Raw genomic sequence first — 20,231 nt, 5'->3', positions numbered from 1 at the left:
AACATCCCTATTGAATGCAATGATAAGGGTTTTCCCAATGCCGTTGTTTGTGTAGGTAGCCTTCTTGACATTGTGACAATACCCCCCCTCTGTAGCAATAACCAAAGAAACTTAAAGATGCCTATATGAGGTGATATGCTTGCTAGCTATCAAAATACCAATGTTGCACACTGTTTTTTGCTGAAAGGTGTACATCATGTATGGTGAGGTCATAAGATGTCACCATCCTTTTATATATCAATTGTTACCAAGACATATTGACTCAATGATTCATACTAATTTGATGCTCGTATACTTTGAAAGGTGACTTGTATTATTCGAGTGTTTCAAAATATAGTTAAATGTTCTTCTTTCTATTCCAATGGCCAGAACACCCCATAATTATACTTGGCTATCATTGGTGAGATACCCAAGAGAAAATAAAAGTCTAGTCGAGTGATCAGATTGATCAGAAAGCCTAGATGACTAAGACTTTTTCACTCATGTAGTCACATTGACTAGAAGCCCATATAATGAGTGGTTTCATAAAGCGAAACTAGATGCTCATGATCAAATAAACAAACCATGAACCAATGGATCTGTACAATGAAGCTCTCTAGAATCTAAATTTAGGAATACCTAAATTTTAGAAGATTATTATTTTTGAAAGTTATTGTGGTATTATCACCAATAACGAGTATCCCGTGTGGATGAATGACGAGAGGTAGCAAAAAACTCCTCACGACGGTTAAGTCTGGTGTCTGAAATGGCACGAGTGATTCTTCCTTTCACCTCCCAACCTCGCCTAGATAAGTGCTGGCTCCTCTCTCCCCGTTTCCTTTGCCAGCCGTCGGTTTCAGGTGAGTCCTAGTATTCTTGGACTCTCTTACTCTCTAGGCTCCCCTAGACCCCCTTTGGGTGCCCAAGGCCCCCGGACGGTCATCCCTCGCGCCTGTCTCCCATAATTACCGTATTAATGTAACATTTCCTTCCCCTTAAGAATCAGTTTCGTCCTCGAAAACGATACTTGGAAGGTCCAACTGTAAATTGGGAAACCTTTTCCTTAGGGTACTTACTCGCTCCCGTGTTGAGCTTTCTTCTGGACAATCTTTCCATTTGACCAAACATTCTTGATAAATAGTATTCCTTGTTCGTCTGTTACGAACATTTAATATTCTTTCTGGTTCATGTGGATTAGATTCGTCATCTAATAGCTCCTCAATGTTATCATTTAAGATTAGATTATCCAAATCACCCAGCTTCTTCCTTAGCTTGCTTACATGGAAAACCGGATGTGTTTTACTACCAGCAGGTAGTTGGAGCTTGTAAGCTTGTTCTCCCACCCTTTTAAGTATTGTGAAAGGACCACAATACCTGGGTGAAAGCTTTGGACATCGTCTTGTTTTCATGGTTTTAGTTTGTTCAGGCACCTTAAGATAGACCAATTCTCCTTCTTCAAAGGAAATGTCTCCTCGGTGAGGATCTGCATAAGCTCTAGCTCGATTTTGAGCTTTCTTAATATTTTCTTGAGCAAATTTTAACATGTTATTTATATCCTCCAAAAAGTCCTTGGCTGCCTGAACCTTTTTCTTATGCAGTCCTATTGCATGAGGAGCTCTGGGCTGAAACCCATACATTAAGATAAATGGACTATATCCAGTGGAAGAGTGCTTGGTACTATTATATGCAAACTCTGCTATCGGTAGATACTCTTCCCAATTAGTTTGCCTTTTACTTACATATGCCCTGAGCATATCTTCAAGGATTTGGTTAACCCTTTCAGTTTGCCCATCAGTTTGCGGGTGGTCCGACGTACTCATGCTAAGTTTAGTATTCAACTTCCTAAATACAGCACGCCAAAATTGACTATCAAATTTTCTATCCCGATCAGAAACTATATTTGCTGGAAGGTCATACAATCGATATATGTTCTCTACGAATAATCTAGCAAATTCTGGTGTTTTAACATTAGTTAAAGTTGGAATAAACCTAGCCATTTTGGTTAACCTATCCACAATCACCCACACAGAGTCGTGCCCCCTCTATGTTCTGGGTAATGCAACAATAAAATCCATGGAGATACTCTCCCATTTTCCCGAAGGAATCTCTAATGGGTGGAGAAGTCCTTCCATTTTTAATATTTCAGCTTTATTAACCTGGCATTTATTACATTTGACCACATAGTCAAGGACATCCTTATTCATTCCAGGCCAATAGAACTGCCTTTTAATAAGACTATAAGTCTTATTAACTCTTGGATGTCCCTGCTAGGGGTATCATGACACTCAAAGAGTATCTGGCGCCTTATTTCTTCATCTTTCAGGACACATACCTATCCTTGTAGAGCAAATAACCATTATCAATGGTAAAATTCTTCCACTTGAATCCGATTTGAGCAACCCTTGATGCTCCATTTCCTTGTTGAGCATCCTCAGATATTCCTTCCTCAGTGGAGGCCCTTCCATTTGGATCCCCATTTTCTATTGCTTCCCATATGTTGGAATATGTCGGATCAACCTGGCATTTCCCTTTTAAGGATTCAAGCAAATCGGAAGTGAACTGAGTAAAACTCAATTCATTTATGATGGGCATTCTGCTGAGTGCATCAGCCACTATATCATACATCCCTTTTCTATACCTTATCTCATAGTCGAACTCTTGAGGGAGTTCGGCCCATCTGGCTTTACGCCCTTGTAGTCTCATAGTCGAACTCTTGAGGGAGTTCGGCCCATCTGGCTACGCCCTTGTAGATCCGGTTGGTCATTAAGCCACTTAATGCTTTCACGATCCGACAAGATCAAAAGTTTGGCACCGTACAAATAGTGCCTTCATTTCTTCATTACATGTACTATTGCATACAACTCCCTCTCATAAACAGAATAATTCCGTTTTGCACGGTCTAATTTCTTGCTTTCAAAAGCAACTGGTCGACCTTCTTGTAATAAGACCGCGCCTATCGCCTTATCACTGGCATCGGCTTTAACCACGAATGTTTTATTGGGATCCACAATTAATAGTACTGGAGCTGTAGCAATAGCTACCTTAAGTTTTTGAAAACTTTCATTTTGGTCTGTTCCCCAATTAAAGCTCTTCCCTTTCCCTTTAAGTTGGTCTGTCATTGGAACAGCTATTTTGGCATAATCTCGAATGAATCTACGATAAAATCCAGATAATCCTAGGAAGATCTGCAGCTTTTCCAGGTTCCTTGGAGATGGCCATTCAATAATTGCCCTTACTTTTTCTGGATCCATCTTGATTCCATCTTTCGAGATAATATGCCCCAAATATTTAACCTCTTGTGCGAAGAATTCACATTTAGTTTTCTTCACATAAAGGGAATGTGTTCTTAACAATTGGAATACTAATCGTAAGTGTTCCAAATGTTCTTCTCTTGATTTACTAAAGATCAAGATATCATCCAAGAAGACTACTACAAAGTGTCCTAGATAGGACCGTAACACACTATTCATCAGCTTGATAAAGGTAGCTGGTGCATTAGTGAGGCCAAAAGGCATCACCAAAAAATCATAATGCCCATATCTAGTACGAAATGCTGTCTTAGGAACATCCTGTGCCTTAATTCTTACTTGGTGATAGCCTGATCTTAAGTCTATCTTTGTGAAGAATTTTGCCCCTTGTAATTGATCAAAAAGAGCTTCTATTCTGGGCATAGGAAATTTACTCTTCATTGTTATCTTATTAAGTGCTCTATAATCAACATAAAGTCGCATAGAACCATCTTTTTTCCTTACCAGTAAAATTGGCGAAGCCCAAGATGAATTGCTGGGTTGTATAAACCCTTTATCAAGGTAATCCTTAATTTGTCTTTCAACTTCTTGGTGCTGTGTTTCACTTAACTTATAAGGTGGTTTAGAAATAGGGTGTGTATCCCTATTTGTGTCAATTGGGTGATTTATATCACCCCTATCTTGTGGAAGGTCACTTGGTAAATCACAAGGAAACACATCTTTAAATTCATCTAACAAACCACTTAATTCATTACTTACATTCAACTCACAGACATAAGAAAATTGTTGCTTAATATTACAGAAAGTAAAAGTGTTTTGTATAGGAAGAGACCATAACATATATACCTCACAAGCTTCCTTCTTTATCAGCTTCTGAACCTCAGTGGAACACAACAAAGGGTTATGAGATACTTCACGTTCACCTCGAATCACAAAAGTCTTACCATCCCTTTCAAATTTCAGTGTATTATGATGATAACTATGTTTTAAGGATGGTTCCAATCCCCATAGCCACTCCCTCCCTAAAGCAATATTGGCTCTTTCCATATTCATAATTTGGAAATCAAGTTTATCTTTATATCCTTGGATCTCAATTTCCAAATTGGATACCATTGTATTTCATATTTTATTATCCTGACCTTGCGTCATACGAACAACATATTGATGCCCAGTCTTTTGTTGGGGAAGTTTCAATTTTTTGACAAGTGCATAATTTATGAAATTGTGGGTAGTAGAGTCATCAATCATGACTCTATTCCTCTTTCCAGTTATCAATCCATGCACTCTAACTAAATCATGTGGCCTAAAAGTAGGGTGCCACATAGAAGTTGACATACAACACCTGTGTTGTACATCCTTGTGCAAGACCTCTAAAGATTTATACCTTTCATGCCCCTTTAATTCTAGGGTTCGCACTACATGGATTTGTTTTTCTTTTCCCTTGGCCTTGTCCTTATCCTTTCCTTTATCTTCCCTCTTTTTCCTTTGAGGGCAATTCCAAGCAGCATGGTTAGGGGATAGGCAATTGAAACACAGCCTTTCTTTTTTGGCCTTATCAAAGTCATCTTGACTTAATTTTGGCCTTACATATTGTTTCTTTTCAAAGGGTTGTTTCTTGCCCTTAAGAAATGGCATTTTTCTTTTAAATTTTCCTACAAATTTTGAGGTTTCCAATTCCTTAGTCTTGGGCTCTCACGATATTCCTCCAGATATGTTAGCAGGGGTCTTCCCTTTTGTCTGACATAATCCCAATCTTTCCAATTTCTTTCCATTTCATTTTTGGCAAGGAATTCTTTTAAAAAGACCGATTCAAATTGAGCCCAAGTTTCAGGTATTTTATTTGCCTCCTTTAAAGTTCGCCACCATTTATATGCCTTTGGTCCCAAAGTTAAACTGGCCTCTAGTGCTTGGAGATGTGGTGGAGTATTTTTAAGTTTGTGCAAATCCTCCCATTTTTGGAAAAGATTAAAGACAGTGTCTTTATTTCTGTCTTTTTCCTCCTCGTGAAACTGAGGGGGTTTCATATCTTTTAACACTGGGTTATCCCTTAACTTTTGGTGGGGTTCTTTGGGATCTCGCATAGTCACATCTAAATCTTTCGATGAAGATGAAATATCCGAGGTTTCTAGCTTATTTTTATCCCTTTCTAGTAATAAGGTTAATTGAGATTTTATTTCGGTGAGTGTTTGAGTTAGAAATTCCATTTGAAACCCCTGTGCCTGCACATGAGCAGTTAGATCATTAAATTGTTCTCGTGTGGCAAAAAATTCTTCCCATTGTTCTTCTTGTATCTCCGTTTCATGGGGATCTACCATAGGGTGGTCCCCAGAACTAGAGCCCTCGATTACCCCCTCTCTCCCTTTCCCCTCCATAATACATTGGAATTGGAAAGCAAATATAAGAAATTTGCATACAAAGTTGCGGTACTTCCCTGATTACAATAAAACAGAAGTCAATGATCTCTGTAATGTAGAGATGGCGGGAATAATGAGGCAGCTGGGAACACGGCCTGTCGGTAGGAGCGCTGGGTATGGGTGTAATTAATCACCCCCCTGTCCGGTCACGTGGGAACAGAAGCTGTGAACCAAAAAGATTAAAGATTAAAGTTTAAAGTGGGACTTAGTCCCATCGTAATCGCCTGCAGGACTGTTGACGAAAAACGTAATCCGTTTTACTCTCCATCCGTCGTAGTCGACTTTGTTGACTGACGTGTCTCGGTGAAGACAGGACCCACAACTTTTCGCAAGGGTGCGTTGACTCTTCAGAAGGACCCGTCAACTCTTCGGAAGAACCCGTCGACTCTTCAGAAGAATCCGTCGGCTCTGATACCAGTGTGGTATTATCATCAATAACGAGTATCCCGTGTGGATGAATGACGAGAGGTAGCAAAAAACTCCTCACGATGGTTAAGTCTGGCGTCTGAAATGGCACGAGTGATTTTTCCTTTCACCTTCCAACCTCGCCTAGATAAGTGCTGGCTCCTCTCTCCCCATTTCCTCTGCCAGTCGTCCGCTTTAGGCGAGTTCTACTATTCTTGGAATCTCTTACTCTCTAGGCTCTCCTAGACCCCGTTCGGGTGCCCAAGGCCCCCGGACGGTCATCCCTCGCGCTTGTCTCCCATAATTACCGTATTAATGTAACAATTGCTTACATGGAAATTTTCTTCACATCAGAGGCTTCGAAATTTTGCAAGCAGTTATTCAAATTCTCAACCATTTGAGAAACTTTTAGACTAGAAGGTTTAGAAGCTCTTTTCTCTAGAAAAGTGACATGTGGCATCTAGAATAGGACATTTGGCATCTAGAAGGATCAATTGTCCCTACGCTTGTCATTTTGCTCAACACTTGTCATTTTTAGTAAACCCTTGTTATTTGTAACTAAGGTTTCTACTTTTGAGGACCTAAGCTTTACATCTATATATTGGAGGTCTCTCTTTTCATTTCTAATAAGCTTTCATGTTGTCATTTCAGTCACATGCTTTGTACTCTCGTATCTATCACTCACCCAAGAAGCACTTTTTACTTACCTTGATATAGTCCAACCACTAAAGAAGAAAATCAGCTTGTTGCTAGAAGTATATAGAAATTAGGGTTTCAAAATCCTAATTTTCAGAATTGCAGCAAATCATCCATTTGTGTAGGTTTCAAGCACTCGGTGCTCGTGGTTTGTTTTAATAAATTCTTGTAAAGGAGGGGCTAGCTCCCCTCTCAATGTGGTGCCAATTCTCTTATTTCTCTCTCTCAACCCCTTTGCAACCTTGTGTTTGCGACACTTGGAGATCTCATGCCCTGGCTTGTAGCAATAGTTGCATCTCTTTTTTTTTGCTTGTTCTCTTCTTTGGGCGAAGAAAAAGACTATGGATTATCCATGCTCTTTTGATGGCTGAATGAAGAACTGGACGACTTTCCTTTGTTTTTATGATGGGTTATCCATGCCCTTTTGGTGGCTGAATGAAGAACTGGATGACTTTCCTTTGTTTTTATGATGAGAGGAGGTGAAGGCCTAATCATCCGAGATAGTAGCAGAGTGGTTGAGACGACCTTGCTTTTGCAATTGAAGTGCAGACTGCAGTTAACTTATCGAGAGAGTATTGATGTCCATTGCCTTGAGAAACTAGTTGTAAGGTGGTAGTAAATGTTTAATAGAATTGTGAAAGTCCAACAAGCATAATAGAGACAAGATAGCTCTTGGATATTTGCTTGTCAATGTTCAACAATTGCTCATGCTAATCTATAATCCGTGTAAGATAGACAACCATGCTAGTCCCCTTACGCCTCTTCTTGGAATCTAATTGTTTTCTCAAACAAGCAATATGTCTTATTCCTAATTTGATATAAAGATGTGAGCTTAGTCCAAGCACTTTTTACAGTTCGACACGAGCGGATGTGTCAAATGATGGGCCTCTTGATTGAAAGAGCAATCAAAGAGTGTGCTTGAGCATCATACTATCCCAATTTGCCTGATTGGCTATAGAATGAGCAGTAGCAATAACTCTTGAAGAGTTGGAAGTGACAGTAGAACCACCTAAAGTAGAAGCACTAGTACTTATAGGTACTGTATGGCTGAGAACCTTTGTAGGTACACTAGGGCTGGCCTATTGGTCGTACCTCTGAACCCACGATAAATTCCAAAAATGCTTTTGTGATCGATACATGCTTCATCATGTACGACCAAGTAGAGTAGTCGGTACCACCCAACTTGGCAGAGCAAAAAGCATCCAAAACAACTCATTTTGATTATATGCCATGTTTGCATATATTGAATACACAAATGCAACTTGTTCCAACACCTGTGTACGAAAATATTGGTTAAAAAATAAAACGAGGTGAGAAAGAGTTTACAATCAATGCAAATGTCGATGTATATGCTGTTTGGGTGTTCATGTAGAAATATTGGAGCAACAAGTTGAAATACTTGGAGGGAGCCACCTTTCTCTCTTTCCCCACTACATAGATGCTCAAAAAGGTCATTGCAAAGTGCAAGAATAGACAAGTAGTCTATTAACTAATTTTGGAGGGGAGGTGTTTTCTCTCCCCTCCTTGATGGACATTTTGATACACGTGTCTTATTTTGGTTAAAAAATGCTTGTATGTATATTTAAAAATTCAGCATTAGCAGAGGTGTCTCCTTTCCTTGGTGGATGCTCGGATCCATGTGTATTTACTAAAAAAATTAAAATGCATGTAGACATGTTTAAATATTTTTGAATAAAGTGCATAAACATATGGCAAGTTGAAAAATAATAAAAAATTCGAAGATTGCAAGCGTAGAATATTGCAAAGTACTTGTATTCTAGTAGTCAAAATTTCAAAAATATCTAGTAATACAACTTGTAAAATTGGGATATTCAAGGAGACTTCACAATTTCTAAGATATGTGGAGCTACACACTTTCCATTGGTAATTGTGTCTCAGCTTCTCTTTGAATCTTGCTACCATCCAGTTTAAAATAGAAGTTAACAGGTGGATTCTCCATTGACATTGCAATTTCTTGATGCATTATACTCAAGGGCCAATCATCCTTTATCTTTCATACTTGGGGCTCATCAGCTTCACAAATGACAGCAACATCCATAGGGTAGTATCACATGTATCTTGGTTAAGACACAACCATTTACCCTTGAGTATTCTCCATTTGCGATACTTGATGAATCATGGATAATCTCTTAGATATCCATTTTTTTGGATCTCTATATAAGAAGAGTTGTAGAAAGTGAATCTTACTCCATGTTGGGCTAATGATATAGTTGAGATTCTTGAAAAGAAATCCTTGATCACCCAATCAAGAAAGCGACGCTCATGCATCTTCTTTTTGGAAGTTGCTTAAATGGAAATTTTATTCATGTCAAAGGCTTTAGAGTTTATCAAAAAACAATTTTGTCTTCAGCAGCTATCTTAAATTCTTAACCATTTGAGAGATTTTTAGAGTAAAAGGTTTAGAAGCTTTTTTCTTTAGAAAAGTGACGTATGGCATCTAGAATAGGATATGTATCATTTTGAAGAGACAAGTGTGTTCCTACACTTGTCATTTTCAGCAACCACTTGTCATTTATAGCCTCTACTTTTCACTTTTGAGCACCCAAGCCCCACACCTATATATTGGAGATCTCTCTTTTCATTTGGAATAAGCTCTCATATTGAAATTTCAGCCACACACATTGTACTCCAATACACAACCATATCAATTGATTGCAGGGCAAGTGTATCATCTAGATCATGATGGTCTTAGGTGAAGATGTGTACAAATATGAGATTTATAGGATGCTAATTGAAGCACTATTGAAATCAAAGTCGAATCAAGTGATTTAGATGAAAATCCCCAAATTTTGTACACAAATGTTGGAGAAATTGTTGAATTTTATAAATTTGATGAAGATTTATGCAATGAAAGGGGAATCAAACAAATCTCATCTTTTTTGATGAAAATTTCAAGGAATTACAGAAATTGGTTAAGTTGGTTGAAAACCCCAAATTTTTGAGCACTTGGCTCCGTACAATTAAAAATGTATTTGAAATTCAGGATGAGATAGGCAAGGCGGATTGGAAATTGCACAAATTTTTGAAAATGCTTGAATTCAAAAGTTATGATTTCTACACTTTTAGGATTTTTGCGTTTTTTTAGGCAACAAAAAATGACAAAGATAGGTATGATGGATGGGAAATTGCACAAATGTTAGAAAACCCCTAAATTCTAAAATTAGTGTTCTTGAGTTTTTGTTTTTTAGATTTGTAGAAAATGGCAGGTAGGGTTGAGGAGATGATGACATGTCTGAGAGAGGTTGAAACTAGCCTCCTTCTCGGATAGGGTGGTAATTCCTAATCAAGCACTTAATTACAACAATTAATAAATAAACATAAATTGAAATACACACTTTACCTTCACAATGTTGAATAGTAGATACCTTGTTGGCCCCAAAATTGGTACCCCTTTTGGTATTTTTCTAACTTTATTGACTAATGGATTGGGTACAAGCCGAGACTCCACAATCTCCTTGGTTGATCCAAGAGCCCCTACTGTAGACAAAATCAGCACAAAAATTGGGAAAAATTGTCCCTTGAATTTCACCCAAGACTTGCTCTAATTGGATCCCAATAGGCCAAATGCTACCCCAAATTCACAATGGATGGGTTGGCATTTGAATTCCCTGATGATTTCATAAATTTCAGGTGCTGAATTTAGTGTGCAATGCCTTCTACTGATGGCATGGGTCCTGAGGTGGTTGCTAAACTCTAATATTTGCAGAAATTTAGGGTTTATAGTAGAATTTCCTCTGTTGTCCACCAAATTTGGCTGAGATCTGCTCCAATGATTGAGATAAGCTGAGAACTCTTGAGAATAGGTTGGAATAGGTGAGAGAATGCCATAGAGAGAGAAAATTCAAAGATTCATGGTGGGAAATGGCTGAATTCTGCGTGTAACCTATTAAATGTGCCCCTATAGCTGTTGCCTACTACTAGAGAGGCTCCACACTATTGTCGCCAGTCTCAAGTTGTTGTTGCTTGATCTTGATGGTCCTTCTCTTGTTGGTGCTTGATCCCCTAGGGCCTCTAGTTGCTCTCTCTTTGTAGCAAATGGTTGAAAATTGGTATGAATTTTGATATATAGCACCTTCTTTTTTTTTTTCGTAAAAGGTAATTGTATTAATTACGGAAAAAAGGTACAAGATTATATAGCACCTTCTCTCTCTCTCTCTCTCTCTCTCTCTGAGGTTGGAAACTAGGACCAAAAAACGTTTTCTTAGTTTGCATGGGTATTTTTGCCAAGTGCCAGCCTTCTAAACCCAATTTTCAGTATTATCCAACCATTAAATTAGTTTCTAGATTTAAATAATTTTGAAAATTAATTTCAGCCCTTCTAACCTTGACCAAAATTAAATATGCCTATCCATAATTAAATTTGTTAAGCCATTTGCAATGTGGAGTGGTCCCTGACCTTTGTTGACCATTAGATTGACATTAATTTATTAATTAATGCTAGTACCTAGTGTCATTATTGATACTTATTGGCCAAACAATTGTCCTAGGGTCAAAATTGACACCAACAGACCACCAAAGCCTAACTGGCTTAACTTGTCACAACTTTTGGCCTTTGATACCCATTGTATCCCTGGGGTCCTTGGTCTGTTACCATGAAATAACTACCATGTGTATCACATGTGCCAAACAACCTTGCACATATGATTAGTAACTTAATCAAATGTTATTAATAAGATTAAAGCATCTCAAAATTTCACGTCCCAGTGACAAAGGTGGTAGGTAGAGTTGAGAGGTTGTATGTAGAACTGCATGTAGGGTTACGTGTGGGCTCTATAGAGGAATTGACTACGTGCAACCTATAGAGTGAGAGAGGTTGCATGCAACATGTGCAGAGGGGGAGGGCACAACAAAAAATTGGCTAAGATGGTTGGAGCGATGGTGGCTATGGGCAGTAATGTTGTGAAGGACTCCGTGTGTTCGAATTGATGATGAAACTAATGTAGCAATGGTGGCTGGCCGGCGGAACAATGTTGAGAAATACTCTATGCATCATAATTGACGATGAAACTAATGTAGCAATGGTGGTGAAGCAGGTGGCACAATGGCATTGATACTAGTGTTGGATTGAATGGACAACTTGCTAGACAAGAAATGGAGTAGAGAGTGAGAATGGGAGTAGTCACAAAGAAGCGTTGTCGTGATGCTATGCGGACACTGTGAAAAAGCATGGAATGTATCATCGTGCGACTTTCTTATTGATCAAGAGAGTCAATGTGATTTGAGTCATTAGTACTAGTGTGAGTGGTATGGATTATCCAAAAATACTAGATTTTTGGATAATTTTAGCCTATTTTTAATATTATTTATTGTAAAAAATTTGAAAAAGTTAGAAAAGCTTCTAGATTAGGATGGCATGCAAAAAGCAAGTTGTTTTTTCGGCCATTTATTGGATTTTTCATAAGAAAGACAGATTGACGAAATCGCGGACGTCGCGATCGCTGTTGACAGGCTGAAAACTGCACTTTGAACTGGAAGAGGAAGGAGTGATCTGGGAGATCCCTGACCAAGTGTCCCACAGTCTTACCACCCTTCCAAAGCCAACGGAGCCATCAGATTTGGGTTCTGAGCAGCAGAGAGGAGCTGTAATTTTGATGCACGTTTTGTTCTACGAAGAAGCTCTAGGAGATCTAATGCCTGGAGATTGCTTCTGTGTAGTGCAAGGATTCTAGGTTCTTTCAATACATATTGATTCAATTCATTGTGCTTTGTCTTTGTCGTGTTTACCTCTTGTCTATTCTCTTTTTTCTCTTCCATCTCCTATCTCTACTTCCTTCAACCTCTGATCCTTGGTGGATACGACCTTTCGACAAAAACCCCTCCGACAGCGTGTAAGAGTAACTCCACTAAAATGAGGTACAACCCTAAGGTACGCATTGAAGTGTATTCATGTGGGGAAAAAGAACCTCTCACGCAGAGGGTAAAAAGTTCTTGTGGGTAGGGTGTGTTCACACCAGAATGACTTAGAGGAAAATACAAGGTATATGTAACATGGAGGTGATTTGTGGGATGAAGGCGACAACAATTGGCTGCAAAACGAGTGCCAATTGCCCTTGGAGAAGTGGGTGACTGCTCGAAACTGTCAAACACAAGCTGGAGTTGCCTGGCTGCAGCAAACACAATTGTCTAGGGCCTTTCTGCCAATAGTGGATGGCTGGGAACAGTGTTAATAGGCTGCCGCCTGCTGCAAATGCAAGGTGTAGAGGGGAGTAGGTCGATTGCCAAGTGGTGAAGAAGGCTGCTTACTGCTACAAACTGGGGTATCTGCCACTGAGGGTTGTAGACAATAGTGGAGAAGTTGGCACCAGCAGATGGAGGACCTGAAAATATGAGATGGGGCTGAGTGGTGGGCAGCCTATCTATTTATGGAGGAGTGGATCCACCCAAATTAGAGTTTTGGCTTCTGGGACAGACACGTTCTAGGATCGCATACTGTTTAATGAAACTTTGGTTAGTTTACATGTTTTGGGGCTGTTTTAAAGAGCTAATTAATTTATAATGAATTTTTAAGTCAATGGGGTTTGCTTGTCACCATGACTCACATTCAACTTAATCTAAAATGTGCACCACACGTGCACAATTTAATTATCCCATTAGCATTAAATTTAAAATTTAGACAAAAAATAAATTCATCGCAAGTTGGGGCATATAGTACAAATCGTCCAACATAATGAGATCAGGGCCCTTGTCAGCATCAAACTTGACTTTCCTGATTCCTGGAATCTTGGCCAAGGAGTTGCAGAGAGGAGTTGTCTCTGCAATGGATATTTCCTACTGCTGATCCATGGGAGATACAGATGTCCTCCGGCAGTGACATGATGTGTGGCTTCAATGTCCACTGTCCATGTAGCCTGATGGCTGCACATATGTGTAGGGTGGGCCTCTATAGAAGCCTTGTTGGGAGGAAATTGAAGGAATAAAACTGACAGAAGCTGAACATACAAGGCTGCAATAGTCAGCCAATGAACATGGGAAGCTTGTGAATGTTAGGTTTTTTCTCAATCTTTTGCCTTTTAATCTGTCATTGTGAACCAGAATTCTTGAAGGTTGACTTGACAAACTATTTGTGTCATTTTCATTCTACTTTGCTGGAGTTGCTTAGCCGTTTCTTGGTCAAAAGTGTTTCTGGCTAGCATGGCACTTTCCTGATGAGCATCTGTATTGTGTTCAACGGTAGTATCAACCTCCACAATGGTAATATCTCTTGTCCCCATTTGATAGCCTCTAGGCTCTTGTTGTTTAACTCATAAAGGAATTTCTCTGGAAAAGAAGTGTTCATGGTGATCCTTTGGCCAACTTGAGTCTATGCAAGCCTGGCCATTTCCTAACAGGTTCCCAAGCGTTCCCAGACGTAAGGCCTTTGAGTTGGTTTAAATGGTTTTTGGTGGTTTTTGAGCTGAGGCCTTGTGGACATGTGCCAGTAAATGAAGAATCAATTTTTATTTTACTTCTTATGACTATAGACATTTAGTAGACAAAAGCTCCACCCATCCCACAGCTAGAAGCCTTAATGCATTCTTAAAATTGGGTTCCATTTTGCATGGGTTAACAACATGTTGCCATGTTTGTCCTTCTGAATGTTCTACAGTGGAGAGGCCACTATCAAAGTTTCTTTATTGAGATGAATTACCTATTTCTAGTTGGCCATCAGGGAGCATACTTTCATTTAAGCATGTTCTAAGTTAAAGGTACATGTGCTCTTGTCAAAAAAAGGGAAATTATAACATTAAAATCATGGATGATATATATGATTAAGACTTTTAATTATGTTTTCCAGGTGAGGCACATTCGTTGAAGGTGGAAAACATCTTATTTGAAGGAAAGTCAGAGTATCAGGATGTTCTTGTTTTCCAGGTTTGGACGATGCATGACTTTTCCTTGACATTTCGTTTCATTAGTTTGTTGTTTTAAATAAGAAATTGGTTGTTTTTTTTTTTGGGTTGTTTGTGGGTGGGTGGTCTGGCAAGTTATTGCAGCTTTTCATTTTCTTTTTGTAACATGACAATTTCTGTTCATGTTTGGAAGTATGGCCCCTGGGTTAAGTGCTTATTCGGACTTGGATTTTCATATTCATTGACAGTCTGCATCATATGGAAAAGTGCTAGTTTTGGATGGTGTAATCCAGTTGACAGAACGTGATGAGTGTGCCTATCAAGAGATGATTACTCATCTCCCTCTCTGCTCTATTCCGAACCCAAAGAAGGTGAAAATCTTCAAGTTTGTATTGTTCAAATTGTCTTGACAATGATCAAGTCATGATATAATGCTCAAGCATCAATGTGAAGCCTTGATGGTTGTTTACAAGTTTTGACATTGACTCTGGATGTAGGCAGCATATTTCACATCTTTTTGATGAAGATTTGGTTCTTATAACTTCTGATCTATGTTTGATTATGAGAATCTGTGTTTTTTTAATGTTCTAGAAAAGGAAAGTAAATGTTATTTAGAACAAGACAAGGTTCCTTCTTTCCTTAGTTTAAAATGGAGGGTGTTTTTAACTGGAATGTGTCTTAGACATGGAGTCTTACACCCAGATTAAAGCTTGCATGACTACATACACAAATTACTTTATTGTTTTAATTTTTGATATGCTGCTCTCTTTTTGCACGCAACACATGCAGATAATCTTTAAACAAACTTGGACACATCTCAAAAGTTCAAAGCTTTAAAGCAAAGGATAGAGAACTAGTAAACTCCTTTTAAGGTTTTTTTTATAGAAGTTGGAGAGCATTCAAAGTTGTTCAGGAAGTGACTTAAGTTTGTTTATACAAAGAATTGATCATGGTAAGTTTGAAAAGCTTCCCATTTTCCTACACATGCAAGAACATATGCATACATAGCTAATCACTATTGTTGATTCCTCAAAGGACAAGTATATCCTTTAGATTGTTGAATGGTATTGTTTGTTTTGATTGAGAATGTTTGTGAATAGTGTAGGTGATGGTGGGCAGCCTTACTTAACACCAGTGGTGCTAGCAATCTCTCTAGACAGTCCTCCAAGGCATCTGACTATTCCCACTACTCGTTCATATAGTGCACATATACCCCATAGCATATTTGATGGTACTCCTGGGCTTAGAGGTGCTGTAGTAGTTTGTCCCTTGCACCATATCAAAGGCTTTGGGGAAGTCCACAAAGTAGCAGTACAGTCTTTGTCTCCTGGTCGTGTCTTGCTCAATCATACATTCCATAGTGAAAATGTGATCCGTTGTGGAGAAGCCCTATCTAAATTCTGCCTGTCCTGCTGCTTGCATGGACTTTTCACTCAGCAAGGCACTTAGCTATGCCTCCAACATTGCTCTATAGTTTCCCAAGTACATTAAAGAAACCACAATCTAAAAGAAAACATCTAGCTAGGAAACAATAAACTGAAAATACTAAAAAGGCACTAGCGCTCTAATACAATATGGAATTGATATGGCCCAAGGGTATTGGTATCATCCTAAGATATCTCGCATGGTTCTATCCAACATGGATAGGCTGAAGTGTGGAGGTAGAGTTGCTCGATGACATGTCAATATCATCCGTATCCTCCCATGGTTCCTTGAGCGGGAAGGTGGATCAGCTGGCCATGGGCGGTGTGCCCTGTATGTCTCAATGGTTAGGTATAAGGTGACTTCTTGTGATGGAACTATGAGTGGGTGTGAGGTATGATTTGAAGTATTAGGTGTATCGGCAACCTTGACGAAGTCTGTAAGGGTGCTCTTTCGTGAATCCCCAAGGTGCCTCCCTGAAGATTGTAAGAGGGGATCTTTGTATTGACGCAACTCCAAGAGGAAGAGCCCAAGGTAGTATTGATTTGGGAAGTCCATCACCTTGGATAGTGGTTCCAATCCCTCTCAATACAAATAGTGGAAGTATCCTTTGATCTCACATTACACTAGGCATCTACATATGTAGTGTTCCTTAGTGTTCGGCTCAAGCCGGCAAAGTTGGCATATCCAACTCTTTGGGGAACGAGAATCTGCTCCATAGTAGTCAGTTTCTATCCACAATTGGTGCGAGAATGTGCAAAGCTAATTGATGGCACATTGTACTCCGTGGGATAGGTGAATGCCCTTGTATCTTGATCAGATCACAAAACCATCAGCCTTCAGGGGATACCTATAGGAGATGCTTTCAGTAAAAAGTCATCTTTGTCCCTAGATCCTTGGTAGGTGACAACCAAGTTATGGTTGTATGTAGTTGAATATGCCCATCCTAATGATCTTGCGGAGCTCCTCTTGTCTGAGCTCTAAGAAAGGGGAGTCTAGGCTATACTATAGTGTTAGTGATATCAGGTCCTGGCCTGGTCGTACAGGCAGACTGGTCGGACTGACCAGCCGGACTGCCACGTGGCAGTCCGACCTGTACTGGTCAGTCAGCTGCATTTAATGCAGCCGACCTGCATATTCTGGGCGCATATTTTCTGGCTATTTATAGCCGATGTTCAGCACAGTCTTCTACACAGTTCTGTTCGCAGATTACAGGCTGGAGATCGTGCAGACTGCAGCGGACTTCGAGGTGAACAGCAGGTTGCATCGTCGAGGTGGAGACACGCAGTCCCGCGCACTGCGCCCGTGTACATATCTGCATATCTTTGTATACAGCACACTTTATATAGCAGATCTTCATCTTCCACTGTCTCTTTCACTCTCTCTCTTCTCTCTGCGTTCTCTCTCTCTCTTTCAGTCTTGGTCCCACGCTTTCGCATCGCTGCACTCTGACATGGTATCAGAGCAGTGAAGAAGGGCTGATTGAGTGAAGAACCTACCTGAAGAGGAGATTCCATCGCGACACAAGGTTGCGTTTCCAGCGTTCGAGGGCGAGCGGGAGGGCTGCGCATCGGAACAAGGCTGAAGCGAGCGTGGGCGAGCGGGAAAGGAGTCCAGTTGGTGGATTTGCTGCTGTTTACTGCTGTTTGAAGAGGAGGAAGGCTGAGTTTTCAGCTTTCAAATGCAGGTTTTGCTTTTTCATCGCCTCCGGCAGGTGAAGAAGGTACGGGACGTGGAAGAAAGAGCCCTAGCAGGCTGTGTTTTCATAGTCAGAGGGGGCTGCTTTTGCGTTTTTGAAGGCATTACAGGTGAAGATGTCTACAGAGATTGACTTGGAGTTCCAGACAATCATGGATCGGAAGGTGTGTGTCTTACCGGCTCTTCCCGTAGATCAAAAGCTCGATGGAGACAATTACTGCATCTGGCGCGTGATGATGTTGGCCATCCTTGAGTCTTATGATTTGGCAGAGCTTGTACAGGAGGAGATCGACCGGCCCTCGGTGAGAGATGAGTCCAAACTCTCTTCCAATGCTCGTGCGGAGTTGGCCAAGGCAGTCTCACTGGGACAAACTGAATGCCCGGATTCGTTCTTTTCTTTTTTTTGTCTTGTACTACAGCCGTGATGGCCCACATCGAGTACTTGACGGTGGCTCGGGAGATATGGCTGGAGCTTGATCAGATGTATAACCGGATGACCCTTATGAAGCGAGTTTCTTTGGAGGTGCAGTTGTGGACTTTGTTCGTGAATAAGTCTTCTTCGTTGCGGGAGCATATCAACAAGCTTAGATAGCTTCAGATGTAGGTTCAGAATGCGGGGAAGCCGATTTCCTCCGAAGACATGGCGATCACACTCTTGTCCCAGTTGCTGCCACGATTCGGTGCTTTTTACTCCGCCCTTATTGCTTCGGGGCGTGAGTCTACTCTTCGGTGGGAAGAGCTGGTTCCTATGGTCTTGGACCAAGAGGAACAACTAAAGGGACAGCATGCTTCCAAGTCGGAAGCTTTGACAGGTCAAGCCTCTTAGAAGAATGGGAAAGACCAAAAGAAGAAGAAGGAGGACAACAAGTCAAAGAAGGACAAGGAAAAAGAATCCACATGCCATATTTGTGGTAAGACCGGCCATTGGAAGAAGGATTGCCCCGACAAAGACACGAAGGACACCAACAAGAAGAACATGAAGGATTGTGGAGCGGTGGCTGTACCCTCATCAGCTGCGTTTCTTCATCTAGCAGTCATTGAGGACTCTACACCGAAGGCTTTTGATGCTACGATGATAGCTCCCCAGGCTCGAGAGTGGATCGTTGACAGTGGTGCCTCCCGGCACATTACTCCTTCATCCGTTGGTGTTGCCCAGTTGCGACCTTCGCGTGGGCAGATTCTCATCGGAGATAGCTCTTCGGTGTCTATTGCAGGACGGGGTGAGATGCAGCTTATTCCAGATGGACGTGGTGGTACTCATACCTCAGAAGTCTTGCATGTGCCAGGTTTAGAGTATTATCTCCTTTCGGTTCATAAGATTTGTTCACTTGGACTTTTGGTGGAGTTTGACAGTGATTCGGTGCGAGTCCTTGATCTTGGGTCAAGGAAGGTTCTCTCATTAGGATATGAGGAGAACGGCATCTACAAATTGACGTCTTCTACCGCCCTCCCTACTCTTCTTCTTACCTCTCAGACACAGTTCGAGCTATGGCATGCTCAGTTTGGTCACCTCAACTATGATTATCTTCGGAGGGCGTCACGTGGACAGCTTGTTCGAGGGTTGCCGGACATAGTGGTGAGCCAGCAGCCATGCGTCTCCTGCATTCGTGGGAAGCAGCATAGGGATGCGATTCCCAACAAAGCTTCGCGGCGGTCTACTTTACCGATGGAGCTTGTATTTAGGGATCTTTGTAGCCCTATGAGGAACGAGTCCTTGAAAGGAAGCTTGTACTTCATGTTGATCGTGGATGACTGCAACAGGATGACATGGGCCTATTTCTTGGCGTTGAAGTCGGAGGCTTTCTCCCACTTCAAGGATTGGCTTCTCTTTGAGGAGAACCGATCGGGCCGGCGCTTGAAGACCTTGCGATCCGACAAGGATGGTGAATTTGTTTCTAATGAGTTTACTTGTTTTTGTGCAGTTAAAGGTATTCACCAGGAGTTTGCTAATACCAACACTTCTCAAGAAAATGACATTCTTGAACGGAAGAACCGAAGTGTGATCGAGATGGCGCGCACCATGATGGAGCACCTACAGACCCCTCAGTTTCTGTGGGCCGAGGTTGTGGCTACTGTAGTCCACATCCTTAACCGATCCCCCACTTCGGTCGTTGATGGGATGATACCTTTTGAGGCTTATTTTGGGACTAAGCCCGATGTTTCTTATTTCAGGGTTTTTGGGTGTGATGTCTATGTTCACATTCCCAAGACTCATCGTGATAAATTTGAAGCGGCTTCCCGAAGACAGGTGTTTGTTGGCTACAGCTCTCAGTCCCAAGGCTATCGTTTGTATGATCCCGTCAAGCGGGATGCGTACACTAGTCGAGATGTGCAGTTCTGGAGGTTCCGGCCATAGCAACCGGTGAGGAGCATCCCGTTCTTGGAGATCCAGGGGAGAGTTGGGCTCCCGAGACAGTTCCTTTGGAGCCAACGCCTTTTGATTCCGATTCTGTTTCCGATATAGAGTCTACTGTTCCACCGGTCACCCTCGAGGAGTTACCACCGGTGGATATCCCAGA

The 20,231-nt window shown here is 40.9% G+C and overlaps 1 protein-coding gene across 1 annotated transcript in view; it reads left to right on the top strand.

The window, feature by feature from the left end:
* LOC148018815 (spermidine synthase 1-like) overlaps positions 1-20,231 on the top strand; it is a 102,136-nt gene that overhangs the window by 6,565 nt on the left and 75,340 nt on the right. Inside the window, exons 2-3 of the mRNA XM_087701109.1 lie at positions 14,538-14,614; positions 14,841-14,963. Of these exons, the coding sequence (XP_087557235.1) occupies positions 14,538-14,614; positions 14,841-14,963 (200 nt within the window). The remainder of the gene's footprint in view (positions 1-14,537; positions 14,615-14,840; positions 14,964-20,231) is intronic.

Source organism: Lygodium microphyllum, chromosome 20 (assembly GCF_053477565.2).
Source record: "Lygodium microphyllum isolate KBCC chromosome 20, Lygodium_microphyllum_v1.1.10, whole genome shotgun sequence".
In the NCBI taxonomy this organism is placed as follows: Eukaryota; Viridiplantae; Streptophyta; class Polypodiopsida; order Schizaeales; family Lygodiaceae; genus Lygodium; species Lygodium microphyllum.
Note: the sequence above shows the minus strand (reverse complement) of the source record. Positions and strands in the feature narration are given on the sequence as shown.